Source organism: Marmota monax, unplaced genomic scaffold (assembly GCF_021218885.2).
Source record: "Marmota monax isolate L192 unplaced genomic scaffold, Marmota_monax_Labrador192_F-V1.1 WCK01_AAM20220418_F8-fsc00110, whole genome shotgun sequence".
Classification (NCBI taxonomy): domain Eukaryota; kingdom Metazoa; phylum Chordata; class Mammalia; order Rodentia; family Sciuridae; genus Marmota; species Marmota monax.
The window spans coordinates 5,356,115-5,380,230 of NW_026694633.1; the positions used below are offsets into that span (position 1 = coordinate 5,356,115).

A 24,116-nucleotide genomic window follows, 5' to 3' on the forward strand; every position below is an offset into this window, starting at 1 on the left:
CATTGGCATAAAAACAGTGACTACCAGCACTATGTGCTCAGTACATTTTTCCCTCTAATATTTTACTTAAATTCTTCCTCCCTCCCATTCAGAAGGCTTAGGCTATATCCAAATGAATAACAAAGACCAACAGGTTAGTTTAGTTCATATTAAGTAAGCACAGTAAAGATTTTGAAATATAGTATGTTAAGAACAGAAAGGAATCTGTGCTAAGTGCTAAGGAAATTTAAGGGCTAATCTATAATATTTTAATTTTATAAAAGTGGAAATTAATTTCCGGGCAAAGACCCAAATTGGAACTCATATTTTCTAGTACTCAGTGCTCCATTGTAGTGCCTTTAAAAAGAAAAACAAACACAATCAACAATAACATACTGGTTCTTTGAGCTATTTTTCCCAATGGAGCTGTGAAAAATTCTAACAACGGTCTTTAATCTTTATTTTCTCCCTTTCCATAGCCCTTTTTCTTGTTGCTATTACACTATTTGATTTGATTTTCAAAAAAGGAAAGGGCAAATGCCTGCCTGTACCAAGCACCTTTCCTCGGGGTTGCCCAAAGCATACAGAAGAGGTGAGAGCAAGGAAAGCACTGAACCACCCCTGGGTTTGTGTCCAATGGCAGTGCCCCACATCAGGTTCATAATGGCCACATGCTAATTATACCTGGGCAGAGCCAGTGCTAGTGGTGTAGTGTGACTGGGAAGGAAAAGAAAAACTGTACTCACAGTGGCAGGGAATGGTCAGGAAGGTCCTGTGTATGTTGATGGAGGAGCAAGTTTTCTCAGAATTTCAGAGGTACTGAATAATAATTGTGTTCCTATTTGTTTTAATCATTTTGTTCCTTCCGCTGATGTTGTTGGTGTTTCCATAGTTATTATCAAAAAGCTTTGTCTGTTTTACTGGGAAGGCTAGAAACGATAACCATTTTTAATTTCTAGGTCTAGAAATCAGTCAAGGGGTTTACCTTTCAAAGCCGGCATGGACCAGGAAGGAAAGAGGTTTTTCCGACGAGGAAAACAAAATAGCAAATGATATTTTCATATCCCTCCGGTGGTAGTAATGTGTGTAACTGACTACCTTGCTTGTTCGCTTGTTCTCTCCCCCTTCTCTCAGTCTTTCTAAATCTTGTTAATAAGCTTAGAAGGGAAGTACACTTTCAGGAAGTTGTCAGTCCTTGTGACTGATGGCTTTTATCCTTAAAGGCCACCTGTATGAGGGGTGGTTCATGAATGCAGTTTTTCTTTTTCCTGTGCTATATCATCGGTTTACATTTTGACTTTTTATGACTTTTCCTTTTTACTATAGCTGTGGCTTCAACAAATGTAAATCAGCTGCATAAATGTTGGTCATAGTTTTATTAAGTTTTGTATGGGAAGCCATTTAGAAACTAGTCTTGCAATTCCTCATAAAACGCTAGCCACGTTAGGGTTATGTTGGTTTAAAAGAGAATGTAGAGCACAGTGATTTCTTAATAACCCCCCAAATCCCTCTACCCCAACACAAAAGCTCTGTTTTCTGTGATTCAGGAGGCTTGTCAGTATATCATTTTGAGTATTGATGTGCTTTCCCCCATCTCCATGAATCAGAAAACAAGGTTACTTTTCCTTATTGCTCTTAATATAGATAGTTAGAACATTTCTGTGGTGTGGTTTTGACAGACTTTCTGAAACCTGACCCATAACAGAGTCTCATTATTAGAAATCAGTGTGTGTGTGTGTGTGTGTGTGTGTGTGTGTGTGTAGATAGAGAGATAGAGCTATAGATATGAGATCTTGCTGTATTGCCCAGCTGATCTCAAACTCAGGAGCTCAAGAGATCCTCCTGTCTCACCCTCCTGTTTGTTTCTGGTATTACAGGTATGTACCACTTTCCTGGCTGTAATTATTTTTTTTGGTAGAGAAAGAAATTTTCATGAAGCATGAATCAAGCTATAATTTTACCAATGGGCCCATGACATTATTTTTCTCAGTGTACAGAACAAGCATGTGCAAATGTTTACATATTTAAATTGCCTGACAGTGATTGGTTAATCTGAATTTTATTGGAAAAGATACTAGCTTTATAGAATTCATGGAATCACAGTTAATTTTAGTGAGATGAATCCTGAAGAGCTTATTTTAAGATTTATTTGCAAGTTGCTTTATAGGTCTTAGGTCCTTATATTTTATAGATTTAGAAAATACATTTTGAATTGGACCATGGAAATAAAAAGTTAAAACTGACCATGTGGCTTCTCCTTATTTGTTCCTTTGCCTCATCTAGTGTTTAAACACTTCCCCAGGGTAGTCTAGTCCTTGGTGCACACCCTTGGCTAGATGTTGGGAAGTGAGTGTGGGGGCCTAAGCCTCAACCTGGCTTACGATGGAGCCAGGGAACAATCTTCTATATCCAGCCTGGCTGGGCTCTTTGAGTTCTGATGGGTATACTTTGTTCCTTTTGGTGTTGTTACGTTTCTCTTTTTCTTGTCATATGAAACTAATTTGTGTACTGTATTTGCTAACTCACATCTTGAATTAATGTAAGGAAATTTGGGTCATCAGCTCATGGAGTGAGTACCAGGACATTTTGTTACTAATTTGAAGGCCAGGTTCACAGACTTAAAAACTCTCCCAGCAGTGATTAGTGCTTTGGCTCTAACAGGAAAAAAAAAAAAAAAGAAATTTTTTCCTAGTATATAATTGCTTTCTCTGGCTTTTGGAGATGGATCAGCTGTTCTCTCCTGTGAATCAGGTTTTTCATGAATTTGGCCTTGTAAGTTTTTTAGTGTATTCGGTGACCAAAATATAGAAAACCTTTTCAGACTTGGAGTAGGGTAAGTAAAATAAGAGAAAAAAGCAGTAAGTCAGCTGCCTCGAGAAATGTAAAAACTGAGATCCTTTGTAATCTTATTTTAAAATAAGATTTTCTTTAAAAGCTTCAGGGACATATTTGGAAGGAATTAAATGTCTAACAGTGAAGATCTGGTCATTTTGTTTCCAGGGTACCTAGCCCCGACCCCTGCCATTGTGTTCAGGGGATGTTTGTCAATCTGGGCCTTGCTAGCACGTCACTAAGGCCTTGCTCTCTTAGGAGAGAGGGATGTGAACCACAGGAGCTCACATGGCAGCCTTCCCTGTTAATCAAAAGGATAGAACTGCTGGGCATGAAGAACTGTGGTTTCAGTTAAGTTAGGATGTGTGTTAGCAGGAGAGGTGGTGAGGGCCTGTGGTTATTGCCAGATTCCTTGAGAAAGAAGTATGTGAAAGGGCAAAATAAAGACTGAGAAAAGCCTTGGAGCTCTGTGGGGATGGCAGTGGAGTTCAGTGGACTAGAGATACAGAGAGCTTTTGCGGCATTTTGATCTTATGTATCTAGGGAAGTTTTTGTCACCCCACCCCCACTCAGCCCTTTCCACCCCACAAAACAGTACTCAAATCTCCAGGCCATAGGTTAAATGTGCTATCTTAAACTCTCTTTGGTGTGACAAGTCAGATTGTCCATTGTATACAACAGAGGGAAAAGTCTCCAGGAGGGGCCTCAGAAGTATCCCCAGGTAAACTGTGCCATCTTCCTTGACCACTCAGGACAGATGTATGACCTCTGGAGAATCAAACTGTAACTATGTGTTTTTTTATTTTTAAACTCAGAGCCTAGGAGAAAACACCCTAATGAAACACTCATTTTCTTGGTGTGGGTTCATTCTCCCCTAGACAGATGTGTATCTGAGCTAGCCAAATCCATCTCAGAACACAGGCATTGGAGCCAAGGTTGCACCACATCCACACTGTCTACCCGTACATGCAGAAATCTTGCAAGGAGACCATTCTTGAGATCATTGCCCTTTCCAAAGAATAAATGTGCTGTAGAACTAATCAGAATTAATAATAATAATAAAAAAAAAAACAGATCATCTCTACAACAATGGACTTCTCTTGGTTATTGGTACTTGAGTCTCTGGCTGGTTCATGGTGGCCTTTATTCACTTTCTTGATTCTTCCATTTTCCTTCGTGATTAATAGTGTGGTTGCTGGGCAGCTGAGCTGCAGCATTCTGAATGGATAATGTTCGTAAATCCCCCCTGTACTTCCTCAGGAGTGTGTGGACATACAGTTGACTGTAAAGTTCCTCTGTCTTTCCTTCCCCTGTTCCCTTCTCAGTAATGTGTAATAACCACATTATTGAATAGTGATGGAAGTTGATAATCCATTGTCTAGTAGGAAAAGAAGTTTTAGGCATCTTATCGAAAGTTGCCTAAAAAGTATTTGAAAGTAAACACAATGATCTCCTGGTGCCAATGGATGCAGTTTCTTGGGCGTAAAATCCAATACTAAAAGAGATATTTTTGCAGCTGGGCACAGTGGTACATGTCTGTAATCCCAGAGACAGAGGAGGCTGATGGAAGAGAGTTGTGAATTCAAGGCTAGCTTGGACAACTTAGAGAGACCCTGTCTCAAAATAAAAAACAAAAAGGGCTTGAGATGTAGCTCAGTGGTAGAGCACCCTGGATTCAATCCCTGGTACCACCACCAAAAGAAAAAAAAAAGGGATGTTTTTTTTGCAACTCTTTTTTGTTCCCCATACTCTATTCTACATCTGTCTGTAAGACTTTTGTGGACCTGCTTCCTTGAGGTCCATCCACCTTAACCCACTCATGCAGAACATGGCATCTAACTCCCTACTTTGGACTTGACCTCTGTGCTTAGGGGTGCTGCTTACTGGGGCTGGATTGTTGTGTCTTGTCATTAGCAAGTCCCATTATTTAACATGATGCCAACCGTAAGGTTTCTTAAACGGGCATCATCAGTGTTAGACTTACGGTTGTTGTGAAGACATTCATTGGTATTGGGGACAGGGGACCAAGACTACCTGAATTTTCAGAATCTGTGTTCTAACCCCTAGAAACCACAAAAGAAATGATAAATAGGAACAAAATAGTACTGTTTTTTTTTTTTTAATTTTTTTTATTGGTTGTTCAAAACATTATAAAGCTCTTGACATATCATATTTCATGCATTAGATTCAAGTTGGTTATGAACTCCCAATTTTACCCCAAATACAGATTGCAGAATCACATCGGTTACACATCCACATTTTTACATAATGCCCTATTAGTAACTGTTGTATTCTGCTACCTTTCCTATCCTCTACCATCCCCCCTCCCTCCCCTCCCATCTTCTCTCTCTACCCCATCCACTGTAATTCATATCTCTCCTTGTTTATTTTCCCATTCCCCTCACAACCTCTTATATGTAATTTTGTATAACAATGAGGGTCTCCCTCCATTACCATGCAATTTCCCTTTTCTCTCCCTTTCCATCCCACCTCATGTATCTGTTTAATGTTAATCTTTTCTTCCTGCTCTTCCTCCCTGCTCTGTTCTTAGTTGCTCTCATTATATCAAAGAAGACATTTGGTATTTGTTTTTTAGGGATTGGCTAGCTTCACTAAGCATAATCTGCTCTAGTGCCATCCATTTCCCTGCAAATTCTATGATTTTGTCATTTTTTAGTGCTGCGTAATACTCCATGGTGTATAACTGCCACATTTTTTTTATCCATTCATCTATTGAAGGGCATCTGGGTTGGTTCCACAGTCTAGCAATTGTGAATTGTGCTGCTATGAACATCGATGTAGCAGTATCCCTGTAGTACGCTCTTTTAAGGTCTTCTGGGAAAAGTCCAAGAAGGGCAATAGCTGGGTCAAATGGTGGTAAAATAGTACTGTTAATTGAATTGAGGCTCAAATTCCAATTTTAAAAACTTTGGCTCTCTGAGTTGGACCATATGGAACATAAATAGCTTTGGCTGGAAGCAGGTTCTAAGGACCGCCATCCCTTGGCCCCTACAGTGCTCTAAAGTATATCATTATTTTCTGTACTCTGGCCTAATAGTAGGACCTATTATAGAAGCTGGACAGACCTTGGTGCAGGCCATGAATTGGCTTGTTCTGCCTTGTTGGGTGACAGAGAGATGGTTCCCTCTGGTCTAGGAGATGACCAGAATTCTTGTTGCTCACTGTTGTAGCAGAGGGGAAGGGAGAGACAGCAGAGATCTGCAGTCTGCACCATGACTTCTAGCAAGTGCCAGGAGCTCCTTTGTTTGGAAGGAGTGGGGGAAAAGTGGAAATGAGTAGAGTGATTCTTCACCCCCGGATCCTTGTACTCAGACCCCTAATGTATTTTACAACTCACTACTCAGGGATCCAGCCTGCTGTTTTGAAGAAACATTAAGCATCACACTTAAGAAACAGGCCTGTGTAGTATCAATTTGAGAAAGAGTAACTGTTCTTCCCTTCTGCACTAGATAAAATATACTTGGAAGAAAATTGAAATGGACATTAGCTTTTCTTCTTGATTATCAGTTACTTAAAGTCAGTTATGTCATGCTAGTGTCAGTAGGATTACCTTAGTTTTAATGTAAAGACTACATTTCCTTCATCAGGATAAACTATTGGTCTTTAAGCTTTTGTACTTTTATTTACTTAGGAACTGAGTAATTGCCTCATAAAACAGCATGATGGTACTATTAACACTGAATTATAAGACCTGTTATTATGGAATGTGCTTCTCTAGTTGGGACAAGACCTCCTTGTTTGGTGCTTAAATAATTAGTTTCTCCAAATGGGATTATAATGAATAGTGTAAAATTAACCTATTTAAAATAAAAAGTTTATAATCTCTTGGGTGGTTTTTATGCATTACTTAATATGTCCAAGGAAACTGTTTCTTTTGGATGGAAGGAAGGGGGGAGGCATATTTAATGTTCAGGATGGAATTAAGAATGAGAATATCTTATTTATATCACACCTGAGACAAATTCAAGGCATTCATTAAAGGATTTGCTGTACTGTTTTGATTGATTTGGTTATTGAGTACTAAAAGATTCATTGGCCAAATATCCTTGAATTTGAAATTTTTGGGGATGTTTTTATGTATAATAAAAATTTAACTGTATGGTAATTTGTTTCTGAAATAATTTAAAATTGTGTTTTATTCTTCTTTGTCTATGCTGGTAAACTTATTGTGCTACAGCTTTTTTTTGGGGGGGGGGTGGGTGGCTAGGGATTGAACTCAGAGGCACTCAACCACTGAGCCTTATCCCCAGCCCTATTTTGTATTTTATTTAGAGACAGGGTCTCAATGAGTTGCTTAGTGCCTCACCTTGCTGAGGCTGACTTCAAACTTGAGATCCTCCTCCCTCAGCCTCCTAAACTGCTGGGATTATAGGTGTGCACCACCGAGCCCAGCTGTGCAAGTTTTTTAGGCATCATTTTTAGTTTTTTAGGAAGAAAAAGGAACAAGTTATAATTTTCAATAGGAATTTACTATTATTTTCTTCCTATTGTATTGAAAAGCCAAATACATCAGGAGGCAAGTACTAATATGGAATGCAAGTGGGCATTGTGTTATTTTGAATATGGGTATGAATTTCATTTATTCTGTGGAAACAGTGGCATCTGCCTTTGAGCCCAGCTCTGCATAGGAGGTCATGGGCATATCTGAGATAGGGGAAAGCTCTAGATGTAAACCTATAAATAAGATGTTAATATGTAACAAGTTATAAATTCAAGTCAAGGAGGTGATGGGGGAGAAATAATTAGAACATGAGTAATTAGTAAATTAATGACTCAGTCAGAAATTACAGCAATAGTATATATACTTAGCCTTGGTTAACTTGTTTGGATTACATGCTTATGTGTATTATTTTGATCCTAATGAAAGGGGGAAAATTATAATGATTAATAAGTATAGGTCATTCTGTAATGACTTAAAGAAAATGATACTATAACAGTTTTTGTTTGGCATTTTTTCCATGTCAAAATATTACTTTATTCTCAGAAAGCTCTCTGGGGTAGGGTGATTATTATTATTCAGATTTTTAAAGTTTATAACTGAATGACAAAGCTGAGGCCTAAGAGTTCCGTTTATGTTGCTACTTGGAGACTCTGGTTTTGGTCTCCCAGTTCAGACTATTTCCTTGCCTTTTCCCTGTCCCTCCTTGGGCCTTGCACAATAATAATAATTCTCTGTGATTAGAATAATTTGGGATTCAGAAGACTTCATGATGGCGTGCTTAGATTGCTAACTTATGTGACTTATGTTACAGGGGATTTTTGTATCTTTTATTTTCTTTTTTAAAAAATGATGTTTCTTTTTGCAGGAAGCCAGTTGAGGGAAATTCTCCATGAATGTATGTCACAATGATGATGACCGACCAAATCCCTCTAGAACTGCCACCACTGCTGAATGGAGAGGTAACCATGATGCCTCCTCACTTGGTGAATGGAGAAGCAGCCCAGCAGGTTGGTGTTGTAAGAGGGAAATTTTAAATCAAATTAACAGCATTAACCCAGTATTTAATTTATTTTGGGATTCAAAGGTCTTCAATTTTGAACCTGGGTATTTCTAGAAATATTTTTGTTATAAAGTTGCTATGTTTAAAAAAGGATTAGGAATTGTTTTTGGAAATAACAAATCTTACCTCATCCAGTGAGTATTCTTGAAGCATCAAAAAATATGTGTTTTTTGAAATGAGTCATTTTGAGACCATGTGTAAGTCTTTGGAGTAAAGTGACTGTTTATTCATGTCATATATTGTGTTTGATTTGCTGGATTGGCCAGAGCAGAATGCTCTGAGGGTCTGGTTTGATTTCACATAGGAATGAACTTGACAAAATGTACAGGTCAGTATGAAAATGTACAGATCAGGATGGGTCCCCCTAGCTCTTGAAAAAATCCATCCACATGTGTAGCTTATAAAAAGTAGTTGTTTTTTTTAAAATTTCTTTGTTGCTAGTTACTTAACATTGTGGAATAAAAAGTTATTTCTGAGCTCAATCATACAGCACTTAAGAAAATATTTAAGCTATAAGCAAAACTTAGAAATCATTAGGAACTGAACCATTATCTGATAACATTAATTTTTTTAATCGATTATAAAAATTGGGTTTGCTTTGTTTTGTAACTAAATAAATACTTTTCATTTTTTTAGCAGCATAAAAAATCCTTGTTTTATGAATAGTAGAATTTGGAGTAATTGCTTAAAATATTTACTTAAAATATATTAATAATTTAGGTAAGTTAATCAGTCATTTATTTGATGTAAGTTCATGCCCTCCGCATCTATCATAGTACATTAATATTCCATCACAGTATGTTGATACTTTGTAAATGCCTTTGTTGGGATATTACCTTACTGCTTAATAATTTATATTTCTCTTTCCTGCATTAGATTGTGAATTTCTTAAGAGTGAAGAACATCTCATAGGTGCTTAGTAAATGATTGTGATTTGGATAAATTTCATTCCTTCTCACCACCATGCGACTATCTCCCTTCTTGATCCCTCCACCTCTTTCTATACTGGATTGTGTCTGCCAACATATGATAGTATCTTCTCTTTTAAACACACAGTTACACCTCACCACACCCAAACAAATCAACCCCTCCCTTGCTTCATCCCCCTCTAGTCACGGCCTATTTCCTCTGCCTCTTCCCCCCCTCCCCCCTTGTAGCAGTGCTTCTTTAAGTGGAGCTGTGCTCACTGCCTCTTCTTCCCAACCTCCCCTTCCTCTTTAGCTCCACAGTTTCCATTGTGTCTTCTAACTCCTTCTTCCGGCCTTTTAGCTGATGTTGTTAGCATTATCTCAACAATGTTTGCCAAGTCCATACTTCACTGGATCTACTTTATTTCCCCAACCACTACTGTACCCCAAGCCATTATCCCACCCGGGTAGGATGGTCCTTCTCGCTGATCTCTGCTTCTATTGTTGTCCTACCAGAAAGCATTTGCCTTCAGTAGCTGGAGCGATCTTTTAAAAAATATAAAGTGTGTTTTGTCAGTGCTGTCCTTAACTCTGCCCTGTTACACAGCTAGAATGAAATCCAACTGCAGTGTGTGGCCAGGCAGCGTTTCATGGCCAGTCCTGGCCTCTGTCTTCTTCTCTGGCACTCTTCTGCTCACTGTGCCCCAGCCATTCATGGGAGGCCTCAAAATGCTGTGAGTTGTTTCAAGATGCAGTTGTTTGCTCTCCCTTCTTTTTACTAATTAAAAAGACTGAAAAAGATGAGACACTGGAACTTGACTAAACTTGGAAAACAGTTAGTTAAGGTCTCCCAAATGTAGTCATCGAATTCTGCTTGTGTATGTCGCCTGGCGACCTGAAGCAACCTATCCATGTTGTTGTGCACCATTTTTGTGTTTTGGTGATTTCTCCCTCATTGCTATGATTCACTGTGCCCAGAATGGCCTTTTGTAGTTTATTAGCCTGCATAAAGAGCCCTCAGTTTCAGAATTTTCCAGTTTTCCCTTCAGAAGTGAACTCCTTTGCCCATAGATGTGACCAAAAGCTATGGCCTTCCTCAGAAAGCCATGTGGCATTTTCCTACCTCAACTCTTAAGTAGAAGCTGCTTAATAATTTGGGGTAATAAAACCACATTTTCATTGCATCTAGGAAGCGTTCTGTAAAGCTGAAAAGGGAAAATCTGTTAATTTATGTTTTATAAATAAATATCAAGCTTTCTTTGTATACTTTACAAAAATCTCACAGGAAAGAAATGTTTCAGTTGGTCTTTTAAATTAGTAAATACTGTTGGTTGTGCTGGAAGCATAGATTTATAGGTTGTGTGGGCCAAGGTATTGATTGGTATTAACCTTAAATTTCCCTTAATGGGGCAAAATTGTTAAGTGGGCAAAGTCTGTTTGAAACACCCCTTTCAGCAGGACCAAACCCAAGATTTATTGTCCTTTGATGTTGCTCCTCTGTCACTGTGGCTCAGCCTAGACAATGGCCCATGCGCCTGATATTTTTCATCCATTTTGTGTCCCCAAAGTTTCCATCTGTGTCTCCCTTATTCCTTCAAGCCTCCGCCTGCTTCTTTGCATCCCAATGTTTGTTATTGGCCTGGGTGAGTGTGTGCAGTCCTGGAGCCTGTGTGTGGAACTTGGGCTGAGGCACACGAGGAAGATAGACTGGGGGAGCCAGCAGAACCCAAAATAGCAGAGAAGTGGGGAAAAAGGAGTGATGGAGGGGGACCTCCAACTATATGAATGCTTTCTGAGGCTTTTCCTGTGCTCACTCTCTGAGGCAACACATTCTCATCTTCCCCCGCCTCATTTCTTTCTATCTATCTATCTGCCTGCCTATCTATCTATCTATCTATCTATCTTAATTAGGTATATATGACAGCACACATTTTCATGTTAACAAGAACCTTTTGGAGGCATTGGAATGACTTCAAGATGGACATCGTAGGCATTGTGTGACAAACCCCTTGGAAGTGACACTTTTAAGACAGGTGGCACTGTGGCCACTTCTCAGATAAAACCCTTGTAAAGTGCTGCCCTCTGGCCACAGATTCTCTGTAAATGTCTTTGAGGCGTGCATATGGGGAAGCTTACCTTGTATGTGTTTACAGTATTCTTAATACTATGCAGCTGTGGAAAGGACATAATAAACATTTCTATATATGCAAAAGAACCACACAGTTATGAGAAAGCTCTTTGGTTCCCACAGCCCTCCTCCTTAGGATTTCTGTCCTGAAGGTTTCTGGATTTAATTAGGGCTAGTTCTTGGCAAGTTTCTCTATTGTGTTCTAGTTTTCTAAATAAAAGATGCTGTTAATTTTCATAATTTGAAGTCATGTTAAGTTTGAAACCTTGGTTTGTCTTCATGTAGGTAGCAGGAAAGGGAGAATAGTAAAATAGATGATACTTTAAAAAGGAAATTCATTTTTATTATGAATAAAGCTTTTTAAAAAATATAATCTAAAAAATAACAGAACACAAGGTGAACAGAAACAACTTACCCACAGCTTTACTTATTCTGCAGCTTTATTGAGATATAATCCACTTGCCATATAATTCACCCACTTAAAATATACACCCAGCGGAATTCAGTATTATACAGCTCTGACTACAACTAACTTAGAACATGTTTTTCTTCCCTAAACAGAGACTTAGCAGCAGTTGCTCCCTGTCCCCCATTTCTCTGTCCATTCTCAGGCAGCTACTAATATGCTTTCTCTGTAGATACTGCCCTTTCTGGACATAGCATATAAATGATATCATGCAGTATTTGACTTTTGTGTTTGTCATCTTTCATTTAGCATTATGTTTTTAAAGTTTGTCCATTTTGAAGCATGTATCACTACTTCATCCCTTTTTTATTACTAAATAGCATTCCTTCCTTTGTATGGATATAACATTTTATTAATCCATTCATTAACTGATAGACATTTGGTTGTTTCTCCTTTTGGTATTATGAATACTGCTGCTTATGAACATTCATGTGCAAATTCTTATGTGGACATATATTTTCATTTCTCTTGGATATATAACTAAAAGAGAAATTAAAGAGCTTTATTTCAAAATACTGTTTTCTAAATAAAGTACCACTGCTTGTTTTTAACCTACAATTTTGTCTACTTTTGGATAATTATGCCCCAGCATAACTAAATAAAGTTTGCTTCCCAATAAGCCTAATTATATACTCGTTATATAAATCAGATTTTGATTTGAATTTTTAATGTGTGATTATATAAATAATGGTGAATATCCTCTAGTAATCAGAAGATTGGTGCCAGTGTTGACATATTCAGAACTTAATGGTGTATTGATTTAATTGTCTTTATTGTGGACTTGTGGGACCCCTTAGAGATTTAAAGGTGTAGCAGCTAGTTTTGAGCATGAAAGAGAAAATTGCAGCTCAATTTCTGATTATTAATATTGGTTTAATATTTTAATAATCTCTGAAGAAGTATTATAGCAGCCACCAGTTAAATGAAGACAACATTAGGTTAAGAGCAGAAGTACTCACATAAGGTAGGTAGGGTTTACTGGTTTGCTAATTTAATGTGGGCACTTACAACTTAAATAAGGGTACAGTGCCACCTTACATTCCTGTAGTTTTGGTGGCCCTTGATGTATATATTCACTGAAGGTCAGTCTTGGTGGGATAGGGACTGGGTTAGATGCTTCTTTATCCTGACCAGCATTCAGAACGTAGAGGGCACCTAATAAATATTTTCTCTTTATTGTTTTCTTAGTAAATATTCTGTTTGTCCTATATTATTTTTATTTTTATTATTTAGCTTTTAAGCAGATAGATTATTAATTGCTAGTGAGTGTTTTGGTTGCCTCTCCTTTAGGAGGCATATCTCCTGAAATGTAGACAGAAAATCTGTCTCTTACCAGCTCAGTATAGCATGTCACCAACTTGCTCTGAGAGATAGGCGTTGCCTTCAGTTATTTCCATTCTCTGGACTTTTGCCTTTTCCTGGTGATTAGCATTTAGCACGTCATTTCACTGAGAGTGAGGTTTTCTTTCTTCCCTCTCCTTTGATTTCTTTGTTTTTCTGGAAACCCTTATTTCCCTAGACAGAATCCATAGCCAGAATTTTCCTGGAGCATTCCTTTGAATACACATTTCCAGACAATCCATTAAACCTATTAAAACTTTCCATGTTTCAGATGGTGCTCATCATTGGCATGTCTGTTACATCAAAAGTGCATCTCCTAGTCCAGTGACTTTTTCTGCTCTTGTTGATGTCTTCTTAATAACTCTTCCCCGATGGCTTCCTTCTTTGTTCAGTAGTTCAGATCCTCTGCCTGCACAGGTTTACTCTTTAAATATCCTAAGAGCTACCACATTGTGGGACTCAAAGAGTTTTGTGTATATAAGAAGTTTTTTCTACTCCTCAGAAATTCCAATAAAAAGGAAAATCTATAGGCGTGTAGTGTTGAAAATGGATAAACAACTCTTGGGAAGACTACTCTGGAAAATGAAGGATATTCAAATGAAGATGGTATTTGCAGTCAAAATAGAGGCTGCAGCTATTATTGCTGGGTAATATTATATAGCCGTTCCTTTATGTGATAGAATTCTATTCATGGGCTGGCATGTAAGCTAGAAAGTTGAATTAGGCTGGTTAAATGTTGAGTTTGGAAAACCAAGCCCAGGAAAGCTGTCTTGAGTCACACTCTTTGGCATCAAGATGCACAAGATATGCATAACTTTTGCAGGTGTTTAAATAAAATTTTTACTGCAAACTGCCACCCAGCTTCCCTCCCCCATTCCACCTTACAGAGGCCTAGGATGTCAAGGTATTAGTAGCCTCTCTCTTCAGAGATATGGAGTTGAAAGGAGTGAGAGGGTAGGATTTATGACTGGATTAAGGAGTGACTGAATAATAGATTTGTTCATTTTAATAAGTATTTATCAAATGTCTTCTGTGCCAGTGCTGTATTAGGTGCTAGAGACACAAAGATGAATAGGCACTGTTCTTGTCCTAAAGGAAGGAACAATTCAGTGGGGGAATGAATCCTGGTTTACATGTATGTCAAGCCACAGAAATACTTGAATTGCAGAATGTAATCGGGCTGTGTGAGTGCAGAGGAGGGCTTGAGGAGTGGAAGAGGTGGGTAGGAGTAAAGGCCAGACTACGAGAAGTATCTGTGGGGAGACTGAGCATAGAAGAGAGAGTGGACTGAAGTGAAGTTTAGAACTATGATTCAGGCTTTGCACATCAGGTAACTCAAAGAAAAGGCTCTGTAAAGATCATCTGTGCAATGGAGATCTAGTACTAAGGGTACCCAAAGACACTAATCATATCTGCATAATAATATCTATGAACTTTTTGTTTTCTTTTGTACTGGGGATTGAACCCGGAGGCATGTTATCACTGTGGTACAGCCCCAGTCTTTTCTATTTTCTGTTTTGAGTCAGGGTCTCACTAAGTTGCTGAGGTCTTGCTAAATTGCTGAGGCTGTCCTTGAACTTGTGATCCTCTTTCCTCAGCTTCCTGAGTCACTGGGATCACAGGTAGGCACTACCATGCCTGGTTATGATCTCTTTCCTTGAAATTTTGCTGTTTGGTGTCCATCTGTATCCTGATATGAATTCCTTTGGCCTCTGATGCTCCAGTCTAGTGGTCACTCTGTCTCCTCCACGTCTGTTTCTCAGCATTATTGATTCCATGGAGGTATAGATCACAAGCACAACTCAACTGGATCCATTTTCCAGCTGCCAAGGCAGCTCTCCCTGCTAGTGAGAGCCTCCTTTTAACTGTGAATAAAATGTGAGTTGATTCAGGTCCATGCTCTGACTGTTCAGTCCTCTTTGCATTATATTGCCTGTTCTGCTCACTACAAAGGTTTCCCAAAAGGCATAGCCCATGTAGAGTCTCAGTCTTTTAAAGGAAAATGTTGATCCCATATTATCAGAGGGTGTTGTTCTAAGTGGCATCCACAGTAATTAGGACATATGACATATAATTATGACACCTCTGACTGTTTGGGTTGAGAGACACTTCAGAATTTAATTAGCCAAAGGCAATAATAAGAAGATAGAAGATGTAGGCAGGATCCTTCAAACGCTAGATATTAAACTGCCTTCAAAAAAGAGCGAAATAAGAAAAATAACTGGTGTGGCAAGGTTGTACCATAGAAAAATGTCAATTTAAAATTCTACATCAGTTTTAACATTATTTGAAAACCTGATTGTTTTCAACTTCCTGCAATCTTTGTCTGATTCCATTATAAACTCAGGGAGAATAGGGACTGTCTCCCTCTTGTTCATGCTGTGCCTGGCATCTGAGGTAGCAGTCAGTAAATCTTTCTGAATGGATGAAGGGTGAAAGAAATGAACAAATTTAATTCATCTAAACCAGGGCTTGAAAACTGCCTTCTTGTTGCATTTGTCATACAGGCTTTATTTTTTAATTACTTTTATAGTTAAATAAAATAAAAAAGATTTAGGTGCCATTATAGTTGATCCTCCATATCCTTGAATTTTGTATCCTTAGATTCAGCTGACTGCTATGGATCACAAGTATTTACAGAAATGAAAAAAAAATTAGTTTCTGTACTAAACATGTACAGACTTTCCCTTTTCATTATTTCCTAAACAATACAGCATAACAAATGTTTTTTACATTTTGTTTGTTACCGTAAGCATCTAGAGGAGATTTAAAGTGTACAGGCAGATGTGAAGGTTATTTGCAGATCTTATGCCACTTTTAAAAATATATATATTTTTAGTTGTAGATGGGCACAATACCTTTATTTTATTTATTTTTATGTGGTGCTGAGGATCAAATCCGGTGCCTTGCACATGATAGGCAAGCGTTCTACCACTGAAATACAACCGCAGTCCCAGATATTATGTCATTTTTATGAGGGACTTTAGCATCCTTAGGTTTTGGTGTCCACCAGGAGGCAGGTTGTTCCAGAACCAAGTCCCATTTGGATACTGGGGAAAAATAGAGAAGATCCGATAACACTAGCTCAGACTTCCCACTTGATGACAGTTGACTGGCAAAAAAGGAGCAGTGGCTGCTTCCACCGAGGAACACGGTCTTCAGTCCCTCTCTGGCCACTTCCCTCAATTTGGCTTCTGTAGATATCCAAATTTGGAATCTGGAAATAATTAACATTTTTATCTTTGAAATTGCATCTCGCTCTCATGTGTATCATGTTTTAAATAAAACATTGTAAAGAGTTTTAGGGGGATACTCAGTTTATACTGATGAAGCTTCTTAATTTTCTTCTTACGTGATGACTTGTAAATGAATTAGAGTGAGCTCTGGTTGATATGACTTGGAGAGGGTTTCAGTTAGACTTCTTATAACTCAGGACTCATGTTTTGGTATTCCTTTTTTTTTTTTTTTCCCTCTAGTTTTCAGTGAACAGTGTTTGAACCCCCAGAAGTGCCATACCGAGCACTCACCACAGTAGAGGAAAAACCAAAGAAACAACCAGATGCCTTGGTTCTCCTATTTACACTCTAGTTAGGAGACATTGGTCAGATTTAAGGTGAGAGTGTTCCAAGGGCAGAAATGCAAGTACTTGGATTTATCATCAGTTTTACAGTCTCTAGAAACTCAGTGTTTAAAATATTTATTGAGATTTATTTATTTATTTGGTGACAGGAATTGAACTCAGGCACTGAGCCACATCCTAGCACTATTTTGTATTTTATTTATTGTCTCACTGAGTTGTTTAGTGCCTTGCTATTGCTGAAGCTGGCTTTGAACTCAGAATCCTCCTGCCTCAGCCTTCTGAGCTGCTGAGATTACAGGTATGTGCCACTGTGCCCCACAAGAGATATTTTTTTAGAAGTAATCTTTTTCTTTTGTGTGTTACCTAGATGAGTCACTTTTTGAAACAAATTTTGTTCTTTTTAGTTATACACGACAGTAGAATGTATTTTGACATATTATACATACATGGTATATAACTTCCCATTTTTAGATGAGACACTTTTAAGAAACATTTGTAGATTAGCATTTTCTTTGGATAAAATTGAATTTGATGGATTTTAACCCTTGTCCCATTCCTTCCCTTTCTTTTTACCTTTTGTTTTGTTTTGGAAAAAAATGTATTTATCATGTTGTTTGTCCTGTTCTTCATTTTGTTTTGTTTTGTTTGAAGTATTGGGGGTTGACCCCAGGCAAGTGTTCCACTGATCTATACCCCTCAGCCCTGTCATGTTGAGTGTGATATGATAGCTACTTCTTATCTTGTAATACAGTAAATAATATAAAACAAACAGGAAAAAAGACAAGTTGCTTCTGTATCACAATGTGTTAAGACATATGTTAGTACATAATGATTTCACATAGGCAGACTCTTTTTCCTTTTTTTGTCCACATGATTGATTTTAAAATGTTACTATGTAAAATATATACATTACGCTCTGAACATGCTACTGATGAGCAAGCTGCATAAAATTAGTAACATTAATCTCTAAGCTCTAAATGCAGATATTTCATTCTCATTCTTTTTCTCTCCTACATTTCCAAATGGAAAAATAAATAGCCTGCCAAGAAGCCAGTTGCTTAATCATCATAATACTGTATTTCAGTAACTTTGGGTTTAGCTACTTTCAGATTATGTTAATTCTTCCATTTAAATTGGCATTGGCCTGCTGGGTGTGGTGGCACACCTTGAATCCCAGCTACCTGGGAGGCTGAGACAGGAGATCTGCAACTTGAAGGCCTGCCTGGGCAATTTAAGGAGACTGTGTCTCAAAACAAAAGTTAAAAAGGGATGGGGGTGGGTAGTTTGGTAGAGGGCCCCTAAATTCAATCCCTTGTGAAACAAACAAACAGGTATTGGCCAGAACTAGTTGCCTGTTAGCCATTTCCCGGTCAGCTTTAATGTTAGAATAACTCAAAGCTCTAGACATGGTAGATCCCTAGTAAAAACAAATTTCATGTGCTACTTTAGTGTTAATGCCTACGTTGGTATTGCTTCTCAGCCCTGGGCCTTTTTCATTAACAACCATCAGATCAGATCATCTGTTGAGAGGGAATGTGTTTTAAGAGTAGCTGTTTTTTTGTTTTTTTTCCCCAGCACATTCATTAATCAGAATTATTTGACCCCACTTTTCCCAGACTATGCTGTCATTCCTTGCTTGCAAGAATAATTAGATAATCTTTTTTTTCCTGGTTAATTAGATAACCTTTTGATAAAACAGACAATCTGCATTTAGGAAGTTACCTTGCCAAAATCTTCTGCTTTGCAAATAATTGGGCAGTGGAGTCAGCAAGCAGCTAGAGGTAACTGTGGTTTATTTTTGAGTGTAGATGGATTGGAGAACACATACTCAGAAAACATGAGAACTTTTTAATGACTTATCCTAAACATTTAAAGCATGCTACATAATTGAACAACAGGGCAAATCCATTTTCCTTCAGATCTGACATTTGGCGCACAGTAATATCTTCTTCCCTCCCTCCCTCCCTCCCTCCCTTCCCTCCCTCCTTTTCTTCTAGTAGTAGGCTTGGCACCTTCATGACATCTTTGCTGTGTAAATACTGTGGTCAGCCTGCTACCAAAACTTGACCATGGTTACCTCCAGTTCTTTGCTGTCTCTGCTTAACTGCCCAATTATTGTCATTAGCACAGTTCAGCACTGAGCAGAAGTTTCTCTGGTCTTTCTGTGGCAGTGTTGTCATTCTAGTTCATGCCTATCTTCAAGTCTCATCAGTGGAGGCTCTTTGGAGTTCCCAGGATGCTTGAAGTAGGACAATGCATAGAGGTAATCAATAAAAAGTAGAGAACTCTTAGTTCCTGACTCACAAGAAACTGCCTTAAAAATGGGAAAACAGTCTCTGTGATACACCAAAGCATGTGCTTTAGTTAGTGACTGGTAGGTAGACGGGTCAGAGTGATGCAACTTATTCATCTTTTCTGATTTCACCACTTAAATTTCTGTTTTGCCTTACCAGAATTGATCTATTTAAGACCCGATTAAACTATTAAGTACCAGGTGTTCAGTTCTTCGACTGTGTCAATGAAATTGACACAGGTACATTAAAATAGGTTGTAAATCATAGTTATATGATTTATTATCAGGGTTATTAATGATACCAATAATCATGAATATCACACTAATCAGTCACATTACTTTCTTAAAATACTATAAAAATATAAATATTTTAAAGTTATCATAAATGGTATATTTGTTGCTCAATTTACGTTTCATAAATGGGACGGTGGTATACAATGAGTTAAACTCTCATCACCTTGGCAAAAAGGCCAACACAAAGAGAATCCTTTATAACTTATTTGGTGGCTTTAGTTATGACTGAAAGTAAAACTGTAATATAATATACTATTACAATGTGAATTATGAAGCAGTGGCATCTGTATTTTTCTTTAGAGGTTGTAATAGTAAATTGGATGTTCAGTTTATATAGACTATCTTGCCTGTGAATTTTATCTCTTTTAAGGACCTGGGGAATCAGTCAAGGGTAGAGTTGGATGACAGGACATTCTCCTGTAGTAACTGGGTGTTGTCATCCAATTGACTTCTTAGAGTTCTTGTTTTGAAAATGGTGTGCTCCTGGGCCAGGCACTGAGGGTTTTCCACATTGCAGTGACCTCCCCACACACCAAGCACCCTTTGAATTCCAAAGAGCCTTCACCCATTAGACTTGTAGAAGCACATGCCAGGTGTGAACTCCTTCTTTGAGGAGGACAATGGTTCCTTTCCTAATAATTATTCTAAAACCTTCAGGGAACTGTGGGACAAAAGATTGTGTGAGTTTGACCTTACACAGATTTCAGGGGTATAACAATGTAAAAGATATGTTAGAAGTCAGATTTTCAACACTTGAAGGTTGCCAAGTGTTTGACTAAATTTTTGGGCATTTACTGCAAACTTGAATTTTACTTTGTAATCTTGCTGATCACCAGAAGACTTTTGGTCTTAATGACTTTTAATTGGGTGCTTATTTGTGGATGATAAATTCTTGGAAAGAATGACTTTTAGTAGGTACTTTGGTTTCTTTGTTCCTTCTGCTGTGGAGAGAAGGAATAGTAACCATTTGTGGACTGATGAGTTCCTGAAACCAGTGCTAAGCACTTACATACATCATTTTATCCAGTATTCATATACTCTAAAAGGTGGCAGTCATCTTTATGAGCAGAATATGAAGTGAGAAAGGTTAATACTTTTATCAGGCAAATCATAGGGGTGGGATTTGATTCCACTTAGGTCCTCTTCCAAATGTGGGTCTTACCTTCTGGGCAGATGGTGCTGCTTGGGTAGGGCATACACTCACTGTTAGTCTTGTTCAGGCATACAACTAGGGAGATATGAGATGGGCTTTGCACAGTAGTAAATAGCAAGTTGACAAAGAAGGTTGTTCCTTTTCATTAACTTATGTGGCCTCTACATTAACTCCAGAAGGTGGCAGTGATTCTGGCTTTGAGATATGAGAACTGAGATATGAGAACTAAGCAGTGGCTGAAGGCCTGGGGAGCAGATTTGGAGCAGGAGTTGGGAGCCAAGTCCTCAGAGCCCAGCCCAGGTCACCCTGGGGCTCTCTTTAGGGAATTCCTCCCTGAGCTTAGTAGCAAGGGAGCAATTTCCTTGCAGCAGTAGCTGCTGAGAGATAGTGGTGACCCCGGAAGTGTGGTAGGGTTCCTCCTCCGAGCAGTTTCACATGGGGAGCCAGGAGGGCATTTCTGCCTGCCTTCTGCTCCCAAACTCCACCCTTCATTTCCATTCAACCTTTTTTTTTGAAAGTAAAGAAATATAGAAACTTACTTATAAGACTTGATTCTGTTGGTGGTTTTTCATTTTGAATTTATAATTATTTCTCTTAAGTAATGCCAGAATAAAAAACCAAACCAAACCAAAACAAAACAAAACCCTTGAGTTTATTCTCCAAAAAGAAAAATGATAGCCAGTTTGCCACACTACCATTTCTTAGATTTCTCACCTCTACTTTTCCTGTTCTCCAAGGGAAATATAGAATTAAGCTTCGTGCAGTATTTGTACTGTGAACCGTCCCACCACACCCATTTGTTAGTGAGTTTCTCATTTTCTTTGTTTGAGATTGATGAAGGGCTGTTTGGACTTTGACTCTCCTCAAGATGTTAATTATATGTTTCAAAATCATGTGTTCTGTTAAAAATCACTTGCTCATAGCCTTGGAAAGAAACTGGAGGCAAGGAGTTGCTTCAGGGTGCAGAATATTGTTTTGGAGGCCTTGGGAAATAAATCTTAGGAGTTAGTTCATTTACCACCAAGACATATTTAGTCAGTGTATATAAACAAAAGAAGTCACAGTGTGCCTGGACATTATTTGTCCCAGATGGAGTTTAAACTTGGCTCACTATACTGCACTGATGTCATGGTGCATAAACTGGCCCTGAATTAGACGTGCATAGAATCTGCTATGTGTTTGTATGTGCTCAGGGCATGCAGGGAGGAGGGGCGGGGCTGGCTGGAAAATCCTTGTCACATTTTTCCTTCGCACTCTACAGAGACTAGTGTCAGTCCTGAGTTTGGACTTGGCGCAGAATGAGGGAAGAATTGAAATGATCTGCTGTTCATTTGTTCAAGTTGGTATGTGTATGTACTCAAGGATGTGATTCTTCCAAGATTGAGAATATAAGTGTGTGTGACTTTCCAACATTTGCTTAACAGAGCTTTAGTACTAGATCTAGCTTTATATTAGAAAGAAACATCTGAAAGCATTTTTTTTTCTTTTCTTTCTTTCTTTCTTTTTTTTTTTTTTGTGGGCCTTGCACACACTAGGCTAGTACTCTAACTACTGAACTATGTCTCCAGCTCTGAAGCATTACTTTTTGAAAAGCACTTTCATTCTGTTTGCATTGAAATCTTAAATCTGGATAGTTTCTTTAAACTTTTTATTAGTTTTAAGTATCCAACTGTTTCATTTTGTTTTCCTGGATTTTGTGCTAGATAATATCTCAAACTAATTTCTTAAAGGTCTAAAAAGACAAATACCTGATGTTTCTTGGAGATGTTAAAGAAGAGTTTAATTCTTCCATGTGCTTTGACAGAGCAGCCTTTGGGTCAGAAAATAACCAGAGAGGGAGTGTCTTCTCCTGAACTTTAGAAAATTGTCACATTCTGTGGTGTTACTGTATTACTTTCTCTTGATGATTTGCTTTATGATAATCTGAATCAGAAGCATTTCCAAGTAATCCAAACCATTTTATAGTTGTAATGGGCTTAGATTTCAGAACTTCCGTGAATGGATTCCGAAGTTACTCTGTTGCTGGGATCTAAGGAAGCTGAACAGATAGATACTGGTGTGTGATGAGCTAGGAGGTGAATCTTTCCAAGGAGAGCCAGAATGTTTCTCCAACAGAAGCTCTGGACAGAGGTGGGAATTGGCTGTTTTTGGTTTTTATTGAGAACATGAAACAGCAGATTTGATAAAAACTTTTTTGGTGGTGTCTCATTTTTATTAACTAAGACCTTATCACTGTTAGGGTTTTGAAGAAAGTATTAATAACAGTTTTGTATAGAGCTTATATTATGGTTAACGGCCTGCCCTAGGCTGCTCTGTTCTGTGGAGCAGACTAGACTGTGAGGTAGGTATTCATTTTTACAGATGAGGAAATGAGGGATGGACAGGCTATGTGGCCTGCCTGACAGAGCTGGGACACAACTTCATCTGTCTCACTTGCTCTTCTCACTATGAATCTTGTGAATACATCCCTAGTTGTCTCCTAGTTGATATTTAAACAGCTCAAAGATGAGTTGAAACTAAAAGGAGGCTAGCAGAGAGTGACTTAACTATTCAGTTTTTATATACTTGTTATGTTACTCAGAAGACAGCTCTGACCTGAACCCTTTCTAATTTTAGTTTAACATTTAGTATGGCAGAAAAAAGAAACTTAAACATGTAATAGCATGTACTTATATTTTGAAATGTTGAATGTCTTTAGGATTCAGTTTTTTCAATTAAAAAAGATGGAGTTGTTTTTTTTTTTTTAAGTCTTAAATTTGGAGTCCTTGTTTCTTATACATATACATATATATATATATATATATATATATATATATATATAAAATATGATAAAGGTAAAATTATAATGTCAAGAAATAAGAAACTCAACTAACTGGTTTAAAATAGAATTACTTAGAAATCAAAGATATTTCGGGATATGATTAATGTTGGACTTTTGAAAGAAAATAGTGTACTGATTCTCCCGAGACTCAGAATTTTGTTTTCCAGTATTTCCCCTCATACTCCTTTCTGTTTGGTCAGCAAAGCAATGGAAAACATGGTAGGTGGGCAAGAATAGTCCACTGTGACTCGACTACTTGGGAAGTTGCAAGACGTAAAGGGAAGGAGTACTAGGCTGGCTGTTGAATGCTTTTGGAAATTAGTTTTTTAGAGCAAAACCCAAGAAACCAAAGAGAAACAAATACCAAGGAACAGAAAAAGCCTAGAAGGAAGAGGCATGAGAGAGACATGCAGTTGGCAGCACTGATGGAAATGAGAATGGCAGAAGATAACAGGATTATAGTGATATGAGGTAGCTGTGGCTTGGAGAGCCATACACATTACCTCCACAATTTTAGAAACCCCAATGTTGGTAGAGAGCTTGAGCTGAACTGTACTGCGGCATGTCCTGAGATCTGGATAGCCATAGCATTTGATCTATTAGTTATTTTTACAAACTCTTACTTAGAACAGTGGAATTCCTGAATTACATTGCAGATGGATGTTTCACCAACATCTTTTTGCTGGGCTCCACAGGTCTAGTGTTGGCCTCTAAGTTTGAGTTCTCACTGTTGTGAGTTGTCTACTAATGCAGCTGTATTGCTGTTCACAGGATAAAGTCCAGAATTTTAAGTAGATCC

The 24,116-nt window shown here is 38.1% G+C and overlaps 1 protein-coding gene across 3 annotated transcripts in view; it reads left to right on the forward strand.

Annotated features, from left to right (window-relative positions):
• The window catches only part of Fndc3b (fibronectin type III domain containing 3B), a 334,288-nt gene that overhangs the window by 65,606 nt on the left and 244,566 nt on the right, over positions 1–24,116 (forward strand). For all 3 annotated transcript variants that reach the window (XM_046422919.2, XM_046422923.2, XM_046422920.2), the window contains exon 2: positions 8,139–8,280. In XM_046422919.2, coding sequence (XP_046278875.1) covers positions 8,167–8,280 — 114 coding nt within the window. In that variant the 5' untranslated portion in view covers positions 8,139–8,166. The remainder of the gene's footprint in view (positions 1–8,138; positions 8,281–24,116) is intronic.